Source organism: Lepidochelys kempii, chromosome 2 (assembly GCF_965140265.1).
Source record: "Lepidochelys kempii isolate rLepKem1 chromosome 2, rLepKem1.hap2, whole genome shotgun sequence".
Classification (NCBI taxonomy): Eukaryota; Metazoa; Chordata; order Testudines; family Cheloniidae; genus Lepidochelys; species Lepidochelys kempii.
In genome coordinates, this window is record NC_133257.1 from 17,919,615 (window position 1) to 17,943,152 (window position 23,538).

At 41.1% G+C, this 23,538-nt stretch overlaps 1 protein-coding gene across 2 annotated transcripts in view; it reads left to right on the top strand.

Moving 5' to 3' along the window:
* Positions 1 to 23,538, top strand: part of ADCY8 (adenylate cyclase 8) — a 179,010-nt gene that overhangs the window by 97,598 nt on the left and 57,874 nt on the right. For both annotated transcript variants that reach the window (XM_073330121.1, XM_073330122.1), the window contains exons 5-7: positions 4,225 to 4,352; positions 11,410 to 11,568; positions 17,465 to 17,735. In XM_073330121.1, the coding sequence (XP_073186222.1) occupies positions 4,225 to 4,352; positions 11,410 to 11,568; positions 17,465 to 17,735 (558 nt within the window). The remainder of the gene's footprint in view (positions 1 to 4,224; positions 4,353 to 11,409; positions 11,569 to 17,464; positions 17,736 to 23,538) is intronic.

The window sequence follows — 23,538 nt, forward strand, 5'->3', positions numbered from 1 at the left end:
CCTTTGACTGAGAAATGTGCTGGGCACTTCCAAAAGGTAACTTGGGTCCAAATTTACAGCCACACTTCTGCTGCATTGCACCTCTCCAGTGGCACAGAGCAGCCATAAACCAATAAACCTGACCCCTGGTCCCTCCCCAATCTAAATTTTAGATGTGACACAAGTGGTGGAAATAAACGGCAGGAGGAATTGGTGTGGGCAGCACAGTGACACTGTTACTCAGCTCCCGCACGCGTTGACACTGAGCCCGTCACAATGATTCAGTTCAGGGTTTGTTTTATAAAACAAAAACAAGGCAGGTAAGACCTTGAATATTCTTGACTCATTGTGGCCATCACAGAAGAGAGACATTTCTAGGAGAGATTTTAAAAAGAGAGGGTAGGGTGCTTGCTCGATAAAACAGAGTAGAGGTGGTATTCTGAAGGGGGCAGCATCTATCTAGCCAGCATCGTGCTAAAAATATGTCAGCAGTCTCACACATATATTCACACTTATATGCAACAAACCCTTATTAGCATGTGACAGGTAAGGATGTGTATTTCTTATCATTTGTCTACATTACTGTTCTTTTTGGCAACAATTTGGTTTGGGGATTTTTTTATACAGATGGTTAACATGCAGGGTGAAATTCTAGACCCATTAGAATCTATGGGAGTTTTACCATTGACATCAATTAAGCCAGGATTTCACCCACTGTTTTTAAAGAGGCACCAAGATCCAAACCACTGAGATCGTTCCAGTTTTGCATGAGATTTCAAATTAGATACTTGGTTAATGGCGAATAAGTGTTATAGGGAACAGTCTGATATTTCAAGAATAACCAGGCATATTAGTGTCACATACAAGCTTATCACTGGAAGGACTTTTTCCTAATAAGAGTTACTCTATCAGAGACCCTTTTGTTACCTGGAAGTTGACCACTTTTTGTTCTTTGTCTAAATTAGAATGGCGAATCATCAACTGATCATTTTTGTAATTGTCCCCGGTGGAAAAGAATCTGTTCAACAATCCATTACCTTATTCCAGTGGCCTCCTATCAGTATAATACTACACAATGCTTATTATAGTATGTCAGCATAAAAGCAAAATATAATTTATCCATCTGAAATCAATGGGACTATTTGAGAAGCAGTGCAGCTTATTATGAATATGGGTATCAGGATCATAGAATCATAGGGATGGAAGAGACCTCAGGAGGTCATCTAGTCCAATCCCCTGCTCAAAGCAGGACCAATCCCAACTAAATCATCCCAGCCAGTGCTTTGTCAAGCTGGGCCTTAAAAACCTCCAAGGATAGAGATTCCACCACCTCCCTAGGTAACCCATTCCAGTGCTTCACCACCCTCCTAGTGAAATAGTGTTTCCTAATATCCAACCTAGACCTCCCCCACTGCAACTTAAGACCATTGCTTCTTGTTCTGTTCTTTAGTAATTATAAAAGTGCCTAGAACCTTGTAGAGGGAACATGCTACAGAAACTCTTTAAGGTAAAAGTTCTGGTATCACTGATCAACTTCCACCAACATAAATTTGTTTGACTTGGAGTCACATCTCTGAGCAGAAAGTAACCTTTCGTACCTCTGTGTTAGGAATGATGGTGTCCCAAACCAATCAGAAAAGATATCCCTTTAGCCCTAACTGGAATTACTAGTAGTTCAATAGTGTGCATGCATGTGTGTAAGGGGAGGAAAGGAGCAGATATAATGTTTACAGTTTTAGAAGCTTTACTTCATTTTAACATCCCTTGTTACACTCCAAAAGCAATGCATTGCACTGCAAGGGCCTGATCCTGTATTCATTGTGAAATCCACCCCTGTACAGAGGGCCAGCCCAAGGCCTATGCACCACTCAAGTCCCACTGAGGGCTTCAGTAGCACTTATGTGGTGCATAAGCTTAATCTGGCCTCTACAGTCGGCTTGGATTTCACCTTCCCTGCATACCCAAAGGTTCCGTTGACTTCACTGGGAGCTCTGGTCCCAAGTGATGCTGTAATTAGGTCACTTTCACCACTTAAGTATTTGAAAGGAATATTCTGAGGCTATTTTTCAAGACTCCACTTTGATTCTGTAGTAATGTAAATGATAGCATAGAGTCAATTTGCCAATAACCGATTCCAGAGGCATGGCAGGCACTGGCAGTTGCTGCTGTATGACACCTGCAGTCATCATGTTCCCCGGTGTTATTAGTGCACCCCTGTGCTCCCACTCCATTTCTTTTGATTGAAGTACAGCTTACACTGGAGATTGCTTGGGACATCAAGGAGAAAAGAGCTAAAATAAATATTATAGATAAAGGAGACCAGATTTTATTGTTAATGCAGGAGTTTGAGAAATCTCTACACTGCTTCCCTTGTACTGTATGTCTGCGTCTTTACTGCAAAGGTTTCCTGCTACCATACAAACATACACTGATCTGGTGTTAGAGTGCATATATTTTTTAAACTACTTTTCATCATGAAAAGTCTCTTCCAGCTCTAGAAAACCCACATTTGTACCCCTGAACCCTGTAATTCCAATTACAGCACATTGATTCTCAACCATAGCCCACAATCCAGCAAAGCACATAAGCATATGCTTACAATTGAACACAGTCTTAAGTGCTTTGATGGGTTGGGGATTTTGTAAAAAATGAATTTTATTTCATCAAGTACAGTGGAGAGTGGAACCCGTGAATACTTGGGTGTTTCTGAGTGCTGTTTCACTAGAAAATGATATGCCAAAGTAATGATCTAAAAACAGGATAATATGGTGTTTCAGTTCATTACTATAGACTCCAGAAGTATCTTTATATATGATGAAATACTACAGTTTCCCTTGAAGTTGAAGAACATTTCTAGTTGGATGGTATGCAAATAAATATGTACTGTATCTGTGACCAATGACATCTGTTTTTTTATTTTATTTTGGAATATAGGCTTCATCCAAAGCCTATTGAAATCAATGGGAGTCTGCTGACTTCAGTGGGTATTGGATCAAGCTCTGGAAATGTCTGCAATTTTATTGGAAGCAAAAACTTTTTTTAAGAGGTGGAAAATGCTCCTGGAGGTATGATTCAAAAGGTTTTGCTGTTCTATATTTTCTTGCCTTGTGGACCTGAACAAAGAGATAACAGAAAAAAATGAAAAAAAAATCCAAAGCAAAATAAATAACTATTTAAATCTAACTATTTAAGCTTGTTTTTTCCCTTAACAAACATCTTGGAGGGAGGGTGTAACAGGTCCTCCTGGGTCCTGCTTCTGTCTCAGTCGACAGACTACACAGAAACCCTTGTGCTGGTCCAACACCTTGTGCAGTTTATTTATTTATCTTCACATCATACATAGTGCCGTTAACAAGCAGGGGAGAGCAATCTCTCTCTCCCTATTACTGCCTGCTTCCCCTCCTTCTTACTTACTTCCTGTGCCTATTTGTGGGCTCTGACTAATGGCTTAATCAGCCTTTCTGCCCTGCCCCACCCACAAATTAGGCACAATCTGCTTTGCCTGATTGAAGCAGCTGTGAACAGAATGCTGACTCAGGCTTTCATACCTAGCACTCTGTCACAGAGGGGTAGAGGTGCTCCAAAACATTGCCTGTAGCCTTCATTCAGTAATTGCTTCATGAGAAACTAAGGAACTGTTTTCTTACTATAATTAAATGTAATGGACCACATTTCATTGCTGGATATATGCTCTGATTTGTTTGTAAGGGACAGAGGCAGAGGAGGAAAACCATGGAAATTCCTTCCTACTACATTGTTTATTCCCTGTCCCCAGTGTTCAATATCTTCCCGGACAGGGAATGTGTTGTTCCTCTCTGTGGGCCTGATCCATGGCCAGTGAAGTCAGTGGAAGGGCACGTTACGGTGTGAATCAGTCCCTATATATTTCTGTTGTTTTATAAATGTGAGACTCCAGTTAACCCACTGTGCAGCTTCTGGGACCTTTGCCTAACTTCTCATCCAACCCTGCTAAGAACTTCACACACCTGCAATAAGAACTTCAGACACCCACAAAAAATAAGTAATTGTATATATGTATATATATTTTTTTTCTAGAAGTATAAAGGCACTAATTTTCAAAATCAGAACAAATCAAGGTAGTATTAGTTACACACATACACACACAGAGTATAGTGAAAACCTTTTACATTTCCTTCCAATATCTTTTCACTGCCACCTCCATGCTTGTGTTGCAAATACAAATCCATTACTAAAAATCTTTCTGTTTTGATACATTTAATTTAGGAACATCATTGCCTTAGAATTAAGATCCTGGGGGATTGTTACTACTGTGTTTCTGGGCTCCCGGAACCTCGCCAAGACCATGCACACTGTTGTGTTGAAATGGGACTCAGCATGATCAAAACTATCAGGTAATTCTTTTCTTTTTTGTCCTCTTGTGTTGTTGCTACTGTCCTGTGGTCTGTTATTTAAGCATTTTTATTGCTAGACAGACTAACTCTTCAAATATTATCTTGATGGTGCATTGGCTTCAGAGATGGATTATTGACTTACTGGAGCAAGACAGAATTTTTTTATCTGTGAAGCAGCACCAGGTCCACATTCATAGAAACTGAATCAATGTAAGTAAAATACTAGGATTTAGAATCTATAACATAACATCTAAGATGATAGTAAGAAGGTGGAGGAGGAGACAATGGCCAGTGTATTTCCACAGATTGGAATTTAGCAGTTATTCATTTTCACTGCTGCAGTTTTTTAAAGATGAGGTTGCTTAGGATAAAACGAGGCAGGCTCATTTTCTATAATCTCTTTGACAATCAAAGATCAGTAAGTAGACAGCAGTGGCAATGGCTTTATATGAATACTAGGTCAGAGAGAAATTTATAAGTTATATAAGATTTGCCAGCTAAATAGGCTTGCTTATTCTGTTAAGGTTGCCTCTTAACTCTACCAGAACTATGAACGTTTTAGTTACAGCTTGAACCCCCAGTGTGTATATAGCTTTGTTTCTGGTAGCGTACGGTATTCAGAGGTGATCCAAGCCCATTGGGAGCCCTAAGCAGGAATATTGTGGGAACCTTTCCACCCACTCCCCACAACTCATACTAATAATTAGTAGGGGGCCCCATGAGCTGCTCAGAGCCCAAAGCAATTGCTTAGTCTACTTATGCCTAATGCCAGTTCTGCATATTTTGATCAGATATATGCACTGAAACTATCAGGCTTCAGCAGCCCATTTATAGTCAAGTATTTTGCCCTGCTAGTGCCCAATTTCCAATACTACAAAAGAAGCATTCTTGGCTTTTTTCACCCATGACCTCAAAACCACCCACTTTTTGGTCCAATGAATCCTTCTCCCAATGCTCCTCCTGTTGTTGCCTTCCTTATCAAATCAGTGAGTCCCACACCAAAACTCCTCCCCTTATTACTGCTGTTTTCCTTTCCAATCTCTTGTGTATTCCATTTCCTGTTTTTCCCACCTTTCCACCTGCCTTCCTTCCTAATCCTGGATGTGTCCCATGGAATTAGAGAGTTACTGTGGACTGCACCTATATTACTGTGTCCTGAATTTAAGAGGAGCTTGAAGATAATTAATAAAAATGCAACTAAATAATGGACCTTGCTGTTACTGATCTCTAGGTGGGGAGCTGACAAAACTAATGGACCAAGTATTGCAGAGTGTGGTGGATATTTTGCTTCGGGTCCCACAACCAAAGTAAAGCACAAATTATAGAAGTTATAGGTGGAAAAAAGCTATCTATGGGCTTGTCTTCACTACCGGGGAGATTGATACTGCTGCAATCAATACGGCGGGTGTCAATTTAGTGGGTCTAAGACCTGCTAAACTGACAAGAGAGTGTTCTCCAGTTGACTCTGGTACTCTAGCTCCCCAAGAAGAGTAAGGGAAGTCGGCAGGAGAGTGTATCCCATCGACGCAGCACAGTGAAGACACCGGGGTAAGTCGACCTAAGGTACATCGACTCCGGCTATGTTATTCATGTAGCTGGAGTTGTGTAACTTAGGTCGACTTCCAGTAGTGAAGACAAGCCCTATGAGTAATATTAAATATTGCAGTTATGTATATAAATATATGCAGTGTAGTAACCCACTAACCCCCTCTTTTTGTCCTAAGACTGCAGAGGTGTTAACAGGCCACGGTACCTTGAAAGATCCCTTACAATATGTGCTATCTACTTATGTTAACAATCTGTTCCACCTTGCATTTTGCTGTGACGCTGGGAGTTCCTTTCCCAGACCTGAAGAAGAGCTCTGTGTGGATCAAAAGCTTGTCCAATAAAAGAGGTTACCACACCCACCTTGTCCATCTTATATAGATAAAGTCATTTGTACAAACTTGACAGCATATCTTCTGCCAAGTCCTTCATAGGTCACTTTTCCTCAATGATTGTAAATTCCCTGGGGACAGGAACCCATGTCTCCTTATGTATTTGTCAGCATTTAGCACATTGGGATCTCATTACTGATAAGGCTTTTTCATAGAGTCCAAAGCCAAAAGAGACCATTGTGATCATCTAGTCTGACCTCCTTTGTATCACAGGCCATAGAACTTCCCCAAAATAATTTCTAGAGCACAGCTTTTAGAAAAACATCCAATCTTGATTAAAAATCTTCAGTGATGGAGAATCCATACAACCCTTGGTAAATTGTTGCAATTGTTAATTATTCTCCCTGTTCAAAATTATGCCTTATTTCCAGTCTGAATTTGTCTAGCTTCAACTTCCAGCCCGAGGAGCATGCTGTACCTTTCTCTGGTAGGTTGAAGAGCCCATTATCAAATATTTGTTACCCAGGTAGATATTTATAGACAGTAATCAAGTTACCCCGTAACCTTCTTTTTGATAAGCTAAAAAGATTCAGCTCCTTGAGTTTATCTTGTAAAGCATGTTTTCTAATCCTTCAGTCATTCTTATCATTCTTGTCTCACCCCTCTGCAATCTATCAACAGCCTTCTTGAATTGTAGGCACCAGAAATGGACACAGTATTCCAGCAACAGTCTCACCAGTGCCACATACAGAGGTAAAATAACCTCTCTGCTCTTACCCGAGATTCTCCTCTTTAGGCATCCCAAGATCGCATGAGCTCTTTTGGCCATAGCATTACACTGGGAGCTCATGTTCAACTGATTATTCCCAGAACCCTCAAATCTTTTTCAGAGTCACTGCTTCCCAGGATCAAGTTGTAGCTTTGACCACTTCCCATGCAGCTGTATGGATATACCCAAATTTAACAGAAGAAGAAGACAGAGCTGCTAAGGACCTAGCAAGAATAGAATCTACTATCTCTGCATCCCTTTATTCAATCTTATGTCAGATCATCTGGATTATTGTAACACAAATAAATTATAACAGTAACAATAGGGTCTGGAGGCCAAATAAAAATGGGATCTTCTTGTGCAATGTGACCAGCACGTCCCTTGGCCCGTGCTACTTCCCGCCCCTGGAGTGGCGAACCATGGCCAGTGGGAGCCGCAATCGGCCGAACCTGTGGACACGGCAGATAAACAAACCAGTCCGGCCCGCAAGGGACTTTCCCTGAACAAGCAGCGGACTGGCTTTGAGAACCACTGATATACAGGATGGTACACACTAGATGGTCTCTTCTGGCCTTAAACTCTATGAATCTCTGGTAACATAGGTGGCCAACAGTCCATGTTAAGCTGGCTTCTGTGATTGCTCAGCTGGCTTGAATTTCTCTCGGCCTGGGGCTAACTCCCCCCTGGAATTTCTTTGTTCCTGAGGCTTACTTCACTCGGAGAAGGGAGGTTGTGTGGCTGTGTGAATTCTAGTGCCATCAAAGGGACAGGGGTCTCCCTGCACAGTAGTGGAAATCCAAACAAACCTTACCAACACACTTACTTTGCAGGTCAAGGAGTCTTGGATGACTAAGTGTCTGGGATACCTGCCCCCTAAAGTGCCAGCTGAAAGAATATTTATTATTATGACAGGAGAAGTAGTCTCACCACACAACTGAAACTCAACTCAGGAAATAGTGTAACAGCTTGTCTTCATTATAAACCAGTCTGTCTATGCATAGTCTCTAATCGAAGTAACATTAATTCAAGAAAAGCCGCTACCATGCATGATCTCAGTAGCAGACCTGCCAAGTTTCCTGCTGTTTCCCAAGAAACGACTGCTTTTTGACCTGTCGTATTGGTCTGTTGGGAAACCTGACCCACCTACTCCTTATTCTGTTATATATGAATTCAGAGAGATTTATGTATGGTAAAGAAAGTGCCCTGGCACTAAAACGTTCAAAAGTTGTTTTTGAACACCCTGACATAGCACAAATTATTCAAAATTAGGTGCCTTTTCTAATTGGTTTTGGTAATCATATAGGGCTAGCTCCTCAGCTGGTATAAAAATGAGCATAGTTGCAGTGAAGATAGTGAAGATGCTGTGCAGTGAAGATAGCAGTGAAGATGCAGTGCAGAGCAAAATTCAGAATCCCAAGAGACAAGAGGTCAAGAGACACTGGCAAGTCATTTACCACAATCGGTGTGTTTGAACACAATGTTGGTGGAGTAAGAAAGCTGGGTGTGCTTGTTGTTTATAGAGAAACATGTTTTTGTTCAATACATTGGAGGAAATGTGCCAAAAAATAGTTTATCAAGGTGTAAATCTCAGTTCATCCCTCTTGCCAAGGTCACTGAGACCTCCTGGTGTCTGAATCTGACAAGTAGGTGCTGGGCTAGCAGGATAACAGCTGCATAGGAACATATTATAGTCATCATTTTTCTAAGAAAATGTGCAGGAGAGGGCAATAAAGGTGAATTGCTTTTTCTAGAATCCTCTCATTTTTATATAATTTTTCTCCCTTTTTGAAACTCAATTTCACACACTGCATTGATGTCCTTGTTGACAGCAATCAAAGGCCAAGGATTGAATGGAAACTGGTGATTTATCCTTTTGTCCCTAGACATGATCTGTCTAGGTCAGATTTGAGTCTATGATGTGCAGCTCGTGAATTGTGAAACAGCTGTTTATTCTTTGTCTGTCCTAAGGTGTGATCATGCATCATTGCCATTGACTTCAGTGGTAGCAGGACTGGGACTGTACAAAGAAATAGCAAATTTCAGCCTGCCGTGCACTTTATTTATTCTGAGACTGCCAGCAAGGATATTAATTAGTGCAAACAGTAGTGGGGGGGAGGTCGGTAAGGAAAATTTAGAGTTCATTAATAGTGTTAGATTGAGAGCTCTGAAGACAATACACTCTTTGTCCTCCCAGTAGGTATAGCACAGGTAACTTAGTTGTGAGCTGCTCCACACTGCCCAGGCAAAGTCCTTGGAAGGACCACCTCTGGGATGCAAAGTTAGTTTAGTGTCTCCACGTACACTGCATTGGAATCAGTCTGAAAGGAAGGTACTAATTTAGTGTAAGATCATTGTAAATCCATCTTTTGGCTCAAGTCTTCATCTGGTGGAGCTCCATTTACTTCAGTAGAGCTACATTGATTTAAACCAGCTGATGATCAAGCACATGTTTTTCTTTCTGAGACTGTTAACAAAGTTGCCTAGTAATGTCAACTCTGAGAACAATTTTTGTAAAATGGATTTTACCATGATACACACAACAGGGCAGAGCTGAAGGTTGTTTATGCAACTTATCTCTGGCATTTCCTGATTTCCAGACAACTGTAACATTCTCTCAACATTGGCTTTGTGTGCACAATATTCCTTAGACTGGGAAAAAAATGGCAATGGTGCATGCAAGCTCATAAATCTGGAACTATCTGTATCATGGGCAACCTGGACATGTCATGTCCCATGCCCCTTAGGAGAGCTGCCAAAGTAAGCACTTCTCCTTGTGAACCTGGTATCTTGGGAAGTTGGGGAAGGCATTCTGTTCTTTCCTCAGATCTGGCACATTTAAAACATATCAGAGGAGTGCTTCTTTCTGCAAACCATACAAAGAGCAAAGCAGTGCTCCCTAGCCCTGTCACATTTCACAAGATCTGCCGGGGCTTTGGCACCTTCGCTACATAGCTAAGATAGTCATGCGTGCATACATAACACAACCTCCATTAGCTGCATATTTTATCAGCTTCATGCAAAGCCCTGTGAAAAATGTACTCTGTGAGTGTGCAGGGTACAATTTTCAATTGGGCAAATCTCCAATTTTTACAAGCACACCCCAAGGCTTGGTCTATGCTTAAAATTTAAGTTGACATAGCTACAGCATTCCAGGGTGTGAAAAATCCAGGCTCATGAGAACGATAGCTATGCTGTCCTAATTCCCGATGGAGACACAACTAGGTCAATGGAAGAATGCTTCCATCGACATAGCAACTGTTGCTCAGGTAGGTGGTGGTCCAACAATAGTGGACAAACAAACCCCTTCCATCGCTGTAGGATGCATCTACATTATAGGTTTATGCTGGTAAAGCTAAGGCACCTGGCTGTGCTGCTATAGTCCCCATAGCGTAGACATGGCCCAAGATACTTCTCTTTAATAAGGCTTATTTCCATGCCAGATTTTGGGTATGCAACCCCAGCCGTTTTGACTTCAGAGCCGCTCAAAAAAGATCACAGGGATTTTTGTTACAATGGGAAATGTATATATTTTTTTCAATCCCTTCATATTCTAAGAAGCATTTTTGTCCAAACCCTCTAACAAATATTTCACCTTTGGGCGAAGACCAACCCTAGAAAATGTCAGCCAGAAAAGGGATGTTTTGGAAAGTAATGAGTTACTCCAAGTAGGAGGAGGATAGAATGAGAACATTGTATATCTTAACCATAATCGCGGCAAAGAGTCCTGTGGCACCTTATAGACTAACAGACATATTGGAGCATAAGCTTTCGTGGGATCTGATGAAGTGGGTATTCACCCACGAAAGCTTATGTTTCAATACATCTGTTAGTCTATAAGGTGCCACAGGACTCTTTGCCACTTTTACAGATCCAGAGAAATACGGCTACCCCTCTGATACTTAACTATAATAGTTTCTCTTGATGTGTTAAATGTTCAATTATGCTTTTATGGGAAAGGACTCCGTGGACCGTATGGTTGCTTCCATTTAAACGTCTCTCTCTCTCTCTCTCTCTCTCTCTCCTTTGATATTTCTGTAAAATAGGAATAATATGTTTGCCATCAAACCGCAATTAAGCACCTCTGTGATAATCCAGGTTTCTGACCTATTTTATGACTGCATGTACTCTGTGACCCAGAATGTTATCTCTTAATTGTACCAGGCTACCAAGTATCCCTACATGTCAAATTGGTGTTGCATTTTATGGACTATACATTTTTTAAACACGTAAAACCTCTGAATGATGTTAGTTCTGCAGCTGCCCTGTTATCTGACAAGACCTACAGGACAGTTGTTACGATGCAGTAAAGATGTGACTTTTCCATATGGATCATAGTTACAGCCTTCTATGGAGTTGATGGCATGAGCTGATCTTGTATTTCTTTGTGTATTTAACCCCTTAACAAAAACAGATATGTTAGGTCAAGAACAAAGCATGACATTGACATGCGGATTGGAATACATTCTGGATCAGTGCTGTGTGGGGTGCTGGGCCTACGGAAGTGGCAGTTTGATGTCTGGTCATGGGATGTGGATATTGCAAACAAACTCGAGTCAGGCGGAATTCCTGGGTAAGACAGAGCATGATACCATCAGCTGTATAATTTTTGTGTGCCTTTGACAAATTAACTCTCTTTTCAGTATTTAAATAGGTTTGATGCAATGTTGAAAGCATCCTTCTGGTGATATTTGTAAAATGGCACTTAGCAAAGGCTGGTCAAAAGATTGTCACAAAATACACATATGTCAGTTCCTCCTCTTAGATAGCCATTGACTGCCCCCACCGCGCCACCCCCGGCATGCAGATCTTCTGGGAAGGTCAGCGGATCTCATTTCCATTGCCGTCTTGCCTGCCATTCAAGCCTGGGTGTTGTGGATCTGGCTGGGGGAAAGAGAATGTTGCTCTCTGCAAATGGTCAGTGATAGTATTCAGTCAATAACTATTCCTAAATGAAGCAGAGCTTACCCGGTCTGGCTTCCAGCCCTGCTGCTCCCTCAGTTTCCTTCCTTTCCCCGTTAATCACACTTCACGCTGCAGCTGTTTTCTCAGTCATTCTTTCCTTTTAAGAGTCTGATTTATTGATGTAAAATACAAAACAACACAGAGCTTACATCCAGCCTTCCTAGCTAGATCATAGACCTTGGGGGCAGGATTCTTGGTCCCAGTCCTCATCGCAAACTTCCTCCCCTCACTCCAGCCTTCCCAGTTGATTCCTGATCTTTGGAGGCTTGCACAATCCAGGCCTTTGCTTGGGACCCTATGGGGAGTGTCTCTGTGTGGAACTCTCCTCCTGCCCCTTTTAGACTCTCCTCTGAATGGTCACAAGCTGTCTCATATTTTTTTAGCAGACCTGGTTCTGAGTTCCCCCCTCACATGCTCATTATACTAATTTCCTTTACCTGAAGAGCTGAGTTAAACCTGCCACAGGTGAGGGTGAGCCCCAAACCCCTTAAAAGGCCAGCTCACCCTGTGACACAGTATCGGACATTAGATTTATGGATATACCTTTGGTTCAAGATTCTCTCTTCTGACTAGCATGCAGACTTCACTTCTAAGTTCTTTGGTTCCAAATGCTGGTGTGAGGAACATGGGTGCAGTTTCCCATGATTTTACACAAGATGTGGGAGCATTGTTGCATCTTTCATGAGCTGCCAACCTAATTTCATAGAGTTTTGGAAAACTTACCCTGCAGGGATTATTCACAACTAACTTGATGCTTTGAGCTGCTAATCTGTGCTTTGTGACCTTTACAGCAGCAGTTGTATATGTAAGGATATACATGTTGCCATCCATCTGCTTCGTGTTTCTTCATCTGAGATGTCTGCTTCGCCCCAGGGCTGAAAAGTTATTTCTGCCTCATATGACCTGCATCTCAACACATTTTGAGATGCACAATTCCTATCTTTGCTGTGGTGAGTCAACCACTCTCAGTACCCTTTGCAGCCAGACCACTTACGATTTTGGAGATCTGTTAAGGTCAAGCAATTGTGCCATGCTGGCCTTAGAAATCCCTGTTGAAGCTCTGGTCCTGTTCCTGTTGGTGTATCTGGGAAAAGTCCTATTTACTTTAATGTTGCAGGGTCAGGACCTTGGAGCATAGAAGCAACATCTGGGGAAGTCTGGAACAGATGAAGTTTAGTGTGACTGCCAGTTCTTGCAGTGGGAGTTGTGCTTAACTAGTTCGGTCTTTAAGTGCCTTAGAACACCCCCTTCTACCTAGATCTGCCTTAAGCAATGCATGGAAAAGCCATGTTTCCAGGCTGTTGTAGAGATTTTGCAGATACAGTACCCCCGCCCCCATACTGACTGCCGAATAATTGTCTTTAAAGTCTGTGGGAAATGAGTCATTTTACCAATCTGTTGGTATTGCCTGTAATTGGTTTCTAAGTATTTGCAAAAAGAAAAGGAGGACTTGTGGCATCTTAGAGACTAACCTTAGTCTCTAAGGTGCCACAAGTCCTCCTTTTCTTTTTGCGAATGCAGACTAACACGGCTGTTACTCTGAAACCTTTCTAAGTATTGTTTTTTAAAGTGTAGTTATGCTCAGAAAAATGACTCCTCCTTTCCCAACATATATGATCTGTATGTGCCTGAGTCACATGTGCACACAGGAGTGACAAAACACTTTCATTAGTGTTACCACCACAGAACCAATACAGGAACAAGCTGCATCATACTCAGCCTGGTCTTCAGTAGCAAAATGATCAAGCCAAGTTCTGCTTCCCAAATCTGTATTGTAGTGGGTTGAATTTCACCCCTTCACTGAAAGTGCACAACACAAAGCCTATGCATTTATACATAGGGCCTACCAAATTCACAGCCATGAAATACTCATCACAGACCGTGAAATCTGGTCTCCCCCCATGAAATCTGGTTTTTGTGTGCTTTTACCATATATACTATACAGATTTCATGGGGGAGACCAGAGTTTCTCAAACTGGGGTTCTGACCCAAAAGAGTGTTCTGGGGCGGGGGGTCACAAAGTTATTTTGGGGGGGTTGCAGCATTGCTTCCCTTACTTCTGTGCTGCCTTCAGAGCTGGGCGGTCAGAGGGCGGTGACTTTTGGCCAGGCGCTCAGCTCTGCAGGCAGCAGCACAGAAGTCAGGGTGGCAGTACTATACCAGGCCGTCCTTCCTTCTGCACTGCTGCTGGCGGGGCGCTGCCTTCAGAGCTGGGCTCCCGGCCAGCAGCTGCCGCTCTCCAGCCGCCCAGCTCTGAAGGCAGCGTCGCCGCCAGCCGCAGTGCAGAAGTGAGGGTAGCAGTACTGCACCCCCCCCTACAATAACCTTGCAACCCCCCCGCACAACTCCTTTTTGGGTCAGGACCCCGACAATTACAACACTGTGAAATTTCAGATTTAAGTAGCTTAAATCATGAAATGTACAATTTTTAGCATCCTATGACAGGGAAATTGACCAAAATGGACCGCGAATTTGGTAGGGCCCTAACCATATAAATCCCACCTAGGCCCTCAATAGTGGGGCTTAGTGGGACTTCAGTGGTGCATAGATTGAAACCTGGCCCTTAGCTCGCAAGGGGGTGAATTTCACACCTAGTGACTAGGAGCACAAAGAATACACCTTGACTTTCAGATCTCAGATGCAGTTTGCTGCAATGAAAGATCAATCATTTCTGTCTTCCTTAGGGCATGTCTACACAAGCACTTGCTGTGCAGCTAGCTGGGGTGTTAATCTACAGCGCTCTAGCGTCCCGCACACTAAGTGTCCGTGTGGGACCATGCTGCTGCTCAGTAAAAGTTTCCTAGTGCACTTTGACCTACGGTTGTTTCAAACCACAGTACGGCAATATGCACCAGAGAACTTTTCATGTACATAAGTACAGTACACACAGACAGTTAGTGCGTGGCATTCTGGAGCTCTGTAGATTTTTATTGCAGCTTGGCATACAATGTTTGTGTGGATATGCTCTAAAATGAGCAAATGGATCCAGAACCCACTGATAGAGAATACATACGGAATCCCAGAATATTATTTTTAGAGTCACTTTTCTGTGTATTAAAGTCAGGGCTGTTATTTCTAATACATGATATGTGTCACTGTGCATTATGGAATTAACCTTTTTGTTCCTGCATAAGACATAGATGATAACTGATTTTTCAAGATACCTATTTATGAATACGTTCAAAAGTCTTGGGTCTGATTCCGGTCTTACCTTTTCTAAAACGGGTTAGATCCGTTGACTTCAATGCGAGTGTTCCTGATGTACACATTTTAAGTGAGCCCAGAATCAGGCCACTTCAACATACATTTTAAATGGATGAAGAAAAATCAAATGCATGTAAGGTGGAACCAAAACCCATTCTTGACTCCACCAGCTGGTTTATTAATATTTTGTCCCAGTATGTTTATTAGATCAGTAGCCAGGATCACAGCTCTACTGAGCGCTGTTATCGTTTCCATTATAAGCCCCACATTTCAGGAGTTTATAATGCAATCTTCCAAAATTATATTAGACTAAAACTCAGCACAAAGATAGTCACCCTAGCAACTAATGTATTATCTTCTTTTCTTTTTTTATTTAGTCCCTTACTTAAATTAATTTAGCCTTTTTGGATTTATAAGCTTGGAAACAAAGTCTGTTTCTCAGGTAGAGACTATTTGTTTTTTCAAATCCAGGCCAAATGCTGCTTACCTTCTGGAAACAATTTTTACAGTAATTTTATTGTTAGAGACCATTCATCTTGGGGGAAATTTTGGAAAAAACAATGGTTCAGATCCTCTTCTGAGTTAAATTGGCATAGATGCATTGACTTCCATTCAGCTACATTGATTTATATCGGCTGAAAATCTGGCCCTGGGTTTTAAATGGATTGAGATGTAAATATTTCTAATTTCTTGGGGTTTTTATTGTGAAATTATGTTTCATATTATATATAGCTCCTGATTCTGTGTTTTTCTGGATTCTTTCACTTCCAGGCACTTCAGAGGAGTTAAGTGTAATCAGCAACTTGGAGGAGGTAGTCACTAACACAAAGGGTTAAACCCATACCCTTTTTACTACACAAATTTCTAGGTCTATCGCTAGGATTTTACATAGTATAAATCTGCAATGGCACCAAATAGGCCGCAAAACAAGGGTTGCAAAGAGGTGGGATGGGAAATATTATGGGCCAGAGTCTGAGCTGGTGTAAACCAGCACAGAGCTATTGAAATCAATGCCACTGCAAAATCTAGCTCTGTGTATCTCCTGCATATGTTACTCCTGGGGGAATTCTGTTCCAAAAGATTAAGAATTCTGCACACACTATTCTGTTTGTTAAAATAACACAATAGAATCATGCCAGTTTCAATTAGTTAGGTAATTTATTTCAAAATACCTGTCAGCAAGTAATAATACAGACCAAAATAAAAAGATCCAGGAAATGTTTTCTGACAAATAGATTCCTCACTAGGTGTATTAATGCAGAACTTCAAGTAACTCATTTAAACTACCATACGAAAACATATTCCTGCACCTCTCAGAAGCAGTGCAAAGCCTTCGGGGAGCCAGGTGCTCGGGGGGGGGGGATAGGGAGGGGGGCAGCACACGGAGCCCCGTGGCCTCCTCGCCTAGGAGCCGGACCAGCTGCTGGCCACTTCCGGGGCACAGTGCAGTGTCAGAACAGGTAGGGACTGTCTTAGCCGGGCAGCACTGCCAAGGGGACTTTTAACAGCCCGGTCGGAGGTGCTGACCAGAGCCGCGACGACCCAGTGCCTTACATTCCGCCACCCAGTACTGGTTCATGATCCGCAGTTTGAAAACCACTGCTCTGGCTCACACTGAATAGTACCTCACTCTGGGGGTAGTCTGATGGCAATCAACGGGACTGTTCCTGGAGTAAGGTCCTACTTATCATAAGGGCATCAGGTTCTGGTATTAAAGCCCCAGTCCTGCAATCTGATCCATGTTAGCCTGGTGATGGTCTGATACCACTGCATACCATGCTCACCAATAGTGTCTCATTGTTTTCTTGTACTCCCTCCTCAGTCTGTCGGTATCCATTTGTTGTCCCTTGCCCTATACTTGGATTGTAAGCACTTTGAGGCAGGGACTGTCTGTTTGTGTGTATAGTACCTAGCACAATGGGGTCCTGGTGCGTGGCTGGGGCTCCCAAGTGAGACCTCAATCCAAATAATTAATAATAATAATAATATAATATAGGCAGATCCCTACACCTGCATGGAATCCCATGGAAGTGAATGGGGCTCCATGCTGGTGCCAGTGTTTGACCTTGGGCTCCCACTGCAGAACTGGAGCCTGTGTTTATAAAGAAATTTGGGGATCATGAGTGATTACACAGCACCTCTAAAATGTAACCATTTATAATGTTTAATTATTGTAAAATCATATGTAATACCAAAAAGAGCATTTATCTATAATGTTAAATAATGATGTAAAGCTCTTGATAGTCCTTCCTGTCAAAATATGCAATCAGCATTTAGTACCACTTGTGTCATACACGCAGGAGGATCCACATCTCCAAAGCCACTCTGGACTGCCTGAATGGGGATTATAAAGTTGAAGAAGGACATGGTAAAGAAAGAAACGAATTCTTAAGGAAACATAACATTGAGACCTATTTAATAAAACAGCCCGAGGAGAGTCTGTTGACTTTGCCTGAAGACATTGTGAAAGAATCTGTCAGCATCTCAGACAGGAGAAACAGTGGGGCAACATTTACAGAAGGATCATGGAGCCCTGAACTCCCATTTGATAACATAGTGGGAAAACAGAACGTAAGTCAAACTTTCCTTAATGTCATCAACTATGAAAGCATGCTTGAATGCGTCTCAATAATGAAAGCCTCAGAGGAAACAAATTCATCTTTAACCTTTTCTCTAACATTTACTGCAACTGTAGATGATTAAACAAATCACCTCAGGACAGAATTAACCTATGTATCAGAATCGGGGAAATGCCAAGGTTTCATGACGAGAAGGGGCAGGGGTTGGGTTTTTTTGGTCCAACTAAAATTAAATACTCTGCAGCTGAGTTTTAATTGTACCAAACCTCAAAGCAGTTAATTAAATGTAAAACCAATGTCCTTAAATGACACGAGATGGGCAGTCACCATGTGTAACCTCTATTTAACCAACACACTATATTTTCAGTGCTCTGCTGTATTCATTGGCAAAGTCAAGACAAGTAGGTGTATGTTGTGTGGGATATGCAAACATAGCGATGCATGAGTCCAAGTAAAGATATTTGGACTAATATGCACCTTGTGATAACAGTATCATTATTCTTCACATTCGTTCTTTATTAGCTTAAAAAAAAGTCCTGGACGTAATTATGGTTCCCTGACAGGGGGTTACTGGAATCTTGACTAGCTAAGGAGAAGTAGGGAGCAATAACATGAAAGAAATGTCTCTCTAGATTGCTCTCAATCAGACCCTTTTCAAAAGCATTTTATGTAAGTTGTTCGCATCCTGGGGATCCAATAATTTTTCACAGTCCTAAAATCAGTTATGAAACCTGTCTGCTTAAAACGAATTAAAGATGAAAAGGTTAAAATGCCCTAAGACACCACTCTTTCTACTGCATTTGAAAGATTGATGAGTCATAGTGAAACAAGATCAGTTTGAGTTGCTTTCCATTGGTATGTGAGAGATCTATAATGACATATTTTCTTTCTTTTGCTGCATGTACTTAGTCCTAGTCGGCTGAAACGTCTGTAGAACTTAAAGCTTTATTGTATGAAGATCTTGCTTCGTCAACTGTCTCTTGCTTAGAGTGATAAACCCTCACAAGTGATCAATTCTTTGTGAAAAGTCTTTGTCCTTTCAGACTAAAATGGTGCATGGTACAGTTTGCGGTTACATAAAACATACGTTTTATATGGGTATTTGCTTATCTGCATGTATAACTCCTTTCAGCTCTCACATCATTTTGTCAGCTTATATCCCTATTTTCATTCCATTGGGAATGAAAGAGTGCATGTGTGTTGCTAAAATTAACTTCTCTCAACATTCTCCCTTTCTTTGTTCTTTCCCTTTCCGATTTCTGTAGGCCAAAAAAAAAAATGTTGCAGATTGGGCTATTCTCCCATTGTCCATATTCTCAACTGTACCTTATCATGGTGCTAACAATGAAGAAAAAGAGCTATTGTTTTATACCATTGTTGACCTCCTTCCATCTAACAAGCCCATAAAAAGTCTGTGAAAATGACTGAAAGGTGTATCAATGCACGTATCTTCAAAGGGATTTGCACCTTATGGCAACAAAACGAATCTAAATCAACAGAAGATGGCTTCTCCCTATTTTGATTGACTATTATTTATCCCAGTATTAAAAACATAAATCATTTTTACTATATAACAGTTAATTAGCTGGGTAGATGCTCTAATTAGCCAATCACTGCATGCATGATTCAATTGTGTAATTTTCAATTGTAAAGTCAATATAGTGTGCATTATTGTTCATTAATAGTGGGCTGCAGCGAATATAATCTTAGAAATCAGATGGCATCTTTGAATTATGCTAGTAATTTGTATCTTTCTCCAAGGGCTGGTCAGCCTTGGACAGATTAAGCATTTAATAATGTTAATTATCAGCAGAAAGATCAATTGTAGCAGAGGAGGTTAGAGATGCAAGAAGCAGCTGTTCAACAGCGAAGCACTGGATTTGCTTTAGTATTTGCCAGTTCCTTTCAAATGTCCTCACTAAAAAATTATCAGTTACAACAAGATTTGGGTAACTCAACTCATCTGGTACCTGTGGCTTAATTCTAGGTCTTGCCGAGTCTATTTGAATCTGACAGATTAGAGTCTCTTCTGATTTCTCTCCTCCAAGCCCCAATTCATCACATTTCAAATTCTTTTCCCTAATTTATTTTGGACTGGTAGCCTATGCGAGTGGCGGGGAGTGGAGGTATGAGATTTGATTTAGAGGCCAAATAAGCCATCTACACATCACACACATGTAGAAAAGCTAAAGTTACCAGGCTTGTGACTTAGGTTTGGTTGTGAATTACGCCGAGGTTGTGAGTGGCCATAATGAAATTTAGTCCATGTCCAATATTCCTGGACTGTAAGGCTAGTGGAATGGAGCTATTAGCATGGGTGGGCCCTTCTGTAAAGCACAGACAGTCTCCAATCCCTGTGGTATATGGATAGTTGGTGGAATTGGATTCTCTGTCTGTGCTTTACAGAAGTTGAAACCAAGGGCGGAATATGGCCCCTGATGTTACTCTGAAGAAATTTGACACAAATGGGATGCAGTTACATGCTAATCTGACAGCTTTGTGGTGAATGCACATATTCTAGTGATTGTTTTGGTGACTGTTACCAATGCAGACATCTAATAAACAATGTATAAAGAATTCCATTGATTTTAGAGAAGTATGAACAACTGTTGTAAAGATCAGGAGTCAAACATAAAAGGGCAGGGGGTCATAAAGTGCAGGAGACGTAGATACAATTCCTAGTGTCAACCTCTTATTTTGGTGCCAAAAGCCCCTATGAAATAGTTTTACAGGATTGAATAGACAATGGAAACCTGTCTTTTGTTGTTTTAATCATCCTGCAGTGTTTAACAAAAAATCATATCCCTGCTATAGCACTCCACTGTAAAAAAGAAACTTACAGAAAGGATATATTGCTCTCTATTCAATTTTATTACTTTTAGAATAATTTTCATAGAATTCTGTTTCATGCTTATGCAGTTCTGTAGGACTTTGACATAGAGCATCTTTAGCTGCTTCCATATCTTTGTGAATCTGGCCCTTGGACTAGGAATATATGGTGACAAAATGGAGCAGAGGGAATACTTCCTATTTTTTTCAAAAATGTGTGTATTTTTATTTTGAAAACTAACTTTTTAAAATTTGACCTCTGATTCCTGTACTTCAATATATTTCTGCACCCTCTGTTTTCAATTTATCTTATTTTATGTCTGGTTTTTGCCCTCTCACGCTTTTTGGTCTTTTCACTTTGAAGTCCAGATTCTGCCCTCTGGTGTCAATGTTAGCCCATCTAGTGGTGGAACTTGAACCTGAGAGCTTGTGCCTGTGTCATACACTACAAGACTCAAGCAATTAACCCATGTTCGAAAAGGAAACATTCAGCTCAGTGAATGGGAATTCGAATGCGCCATCTTTTTTAGCTAATGGTAGTATGAGTAGCCTGTCTACATTTGCATTACATCATACTGAAAACACAGCCCTTAAGGTCCACCAGAGTGTCATTTCTTCTGGCTAATAAATCAGGAGGCAAAACAAAACTCTGTTGGCACCACAATCAGTTGTCCAAGATTCCACTTGGCCAAGTTTTATATTCCGAATAACTAAGTTGACTCTGGATCTTTTTTGTTTACACAACAAAACCAATCCCAATTCCACACTAATTGGATATAGATAATATTGTAATTAGATTTAGTACTAAATTACAATTCAGCTGGAATATGTTGAATCAAAAGTATTTAAACCTACCCCTTGAAACTCTCTCAGCGTTTTTTCTTGTATTTTTTCAGTTACAAAAAAAAAAAGGAACCCTGGGTTAATGGGAAGTATTCTACTACTTCTTCCAACATTATTTGGGCCTAAACCCATATTCCCTGTCTATGCAAAACTACCACAGGCATCACTGGGAGATGACAAGTAATGGGCCTGTCTCACGCAACTCTTTTATATCAAAGTACGAGCCTCTTGAGTTGAGAGAACCCAAATATTTGAAGTAATATGATTGCAAGGTGTTAACATGCTAAGGCCCAAAACCTAGTCACAATGAAGTCAATGGAAATTTTGCTGTTGGTTTCAACGCGATAAGGATTCGCAGCTGAAGCATTAAACAACACTGGGAAATGCATTGTACTGTCAAACTGGAAAAGTTTTGTGTGAAAAACAAATTATAACAACTTCACTTGGGTGGCGGTAATAGGCATGAGAAAAATTGGAAACCATGTGCTGAACTGCATTATTCATGCCTTTTGATCCGCCTCACTAGATCTCTGTTTAGTAATCCTCGCCCTCCCTTGGAACATACTTGTAATTCCAAATCTCTTGACAACATCAAACAATGCCTATTTTAAACCTATCAACTTACTGGATGTTTCCTCCTTTCCCTTAATATTACACTGGTCTGAGGTACAGGATGGGCACCAGGAAGAGATCCTCAGCTGATGTAAATTGTCAAGACAACGTACTCCCAACTGATCTGCCCCATGGGATGAAATCCTGGTTCCATTGAAATCAATGGCAAAACTCCCAGGACTTCAACAGGGCTAGGATTTCACCCCGGACTAATGCAGGGGTAAGGTTAGATATACTGTGGTCCTGCAGCGTAACACATAGGAGCTTTGTGTGGTTAGAAAGGGGATATTGCCCTATTTTCCCATGAGATATACAGCACTTGCATCTCACCCTGGAAGGGCTAGTGATATCTGCATGGATGATCTCACTTAAGTCATTCTTAGAGTTTTCTAAAAATGTATTCATTATTACTTTCCTCTTCAGTACAGCTGGACTCGTGATATTAAAGAAGCTTGGTTTTACAGGCAGAGGGAAGTGAAATATCGTTCCCATGCAGTATTTCAAATCTCTCTGAAACATTTCTAAAGTTGTTTTTTTTGTAACACATCTTCATCTGTGTTTGAGTAGAACCTCGTACACTGGTTCCCTGATTCTGAATGGAGTCTTAAGGTGCTACTGTAGTGTAAATGCTGATGATCATGATATATAGAATATGTCATTGCATGATATAAAGGTTTCAGTGCTGTTCATTTGGGAGGTTAGGCCTAACTCCTGAGTACAATGGCTATCCCCAAACTCAGGTCAATAAAACCTTTAGAGCACACCGTTGCATGCATGCACATTTGTGCATATGACAGACAGACACAGAACCGTTGCCTTTAAAAAAAAAAAGACATTTGCCAACCGTTAACCACACTCATATCATAGACACTAGTTTTTCCCTAGACTTAGAAGAATAAATAAATGTGATAACTCTACAGTAGGGCATCTGTTGGCAAACGTGGAACTGTTTTGTTTTGACCACTGTATATACAATGCTTTCTCTGCCAGTAGGGGGTGACTGAAAACACTATGTCTTGTCTTTCAATGTCACTCACTAATATGGAAAAACAAATCATTAGGTCCAGATTCTGCCACCCTCACTAATATTCAGTAGTACTTTACTCTGCAAATAGCCCTGTTGGTTTCAATGGGATTACTCGGGGAATAAGAACTACTCTGGATGAATAAGGGTGGCGGCATCTGGCCCTCAGTAGTTATATGGATCACCAGTATTTGTTCCATATAGCTGCTGACCAGACAGCATCATAGGCTTGGTGGGGAAGCAAGTATTCCACATTGGTTCCCCTAGCAAATGAAGAACAAAGCATGGGATGTGCTGGCACAAGTGGATTAGAGCACATACCTTGGTCAATGACACACAGATAACCTTTTATTACTTGATTTTTATTGCCCATTAGGGAGAAGCTGTTTGTGTCAGTGTCTTTGTTTGTGTGAGAGAGAAAGATGGACATATTACATCATGTTCAGCTGGGATTTGTCCTTCTTTTTCCCGGAGAAATATGGATTGT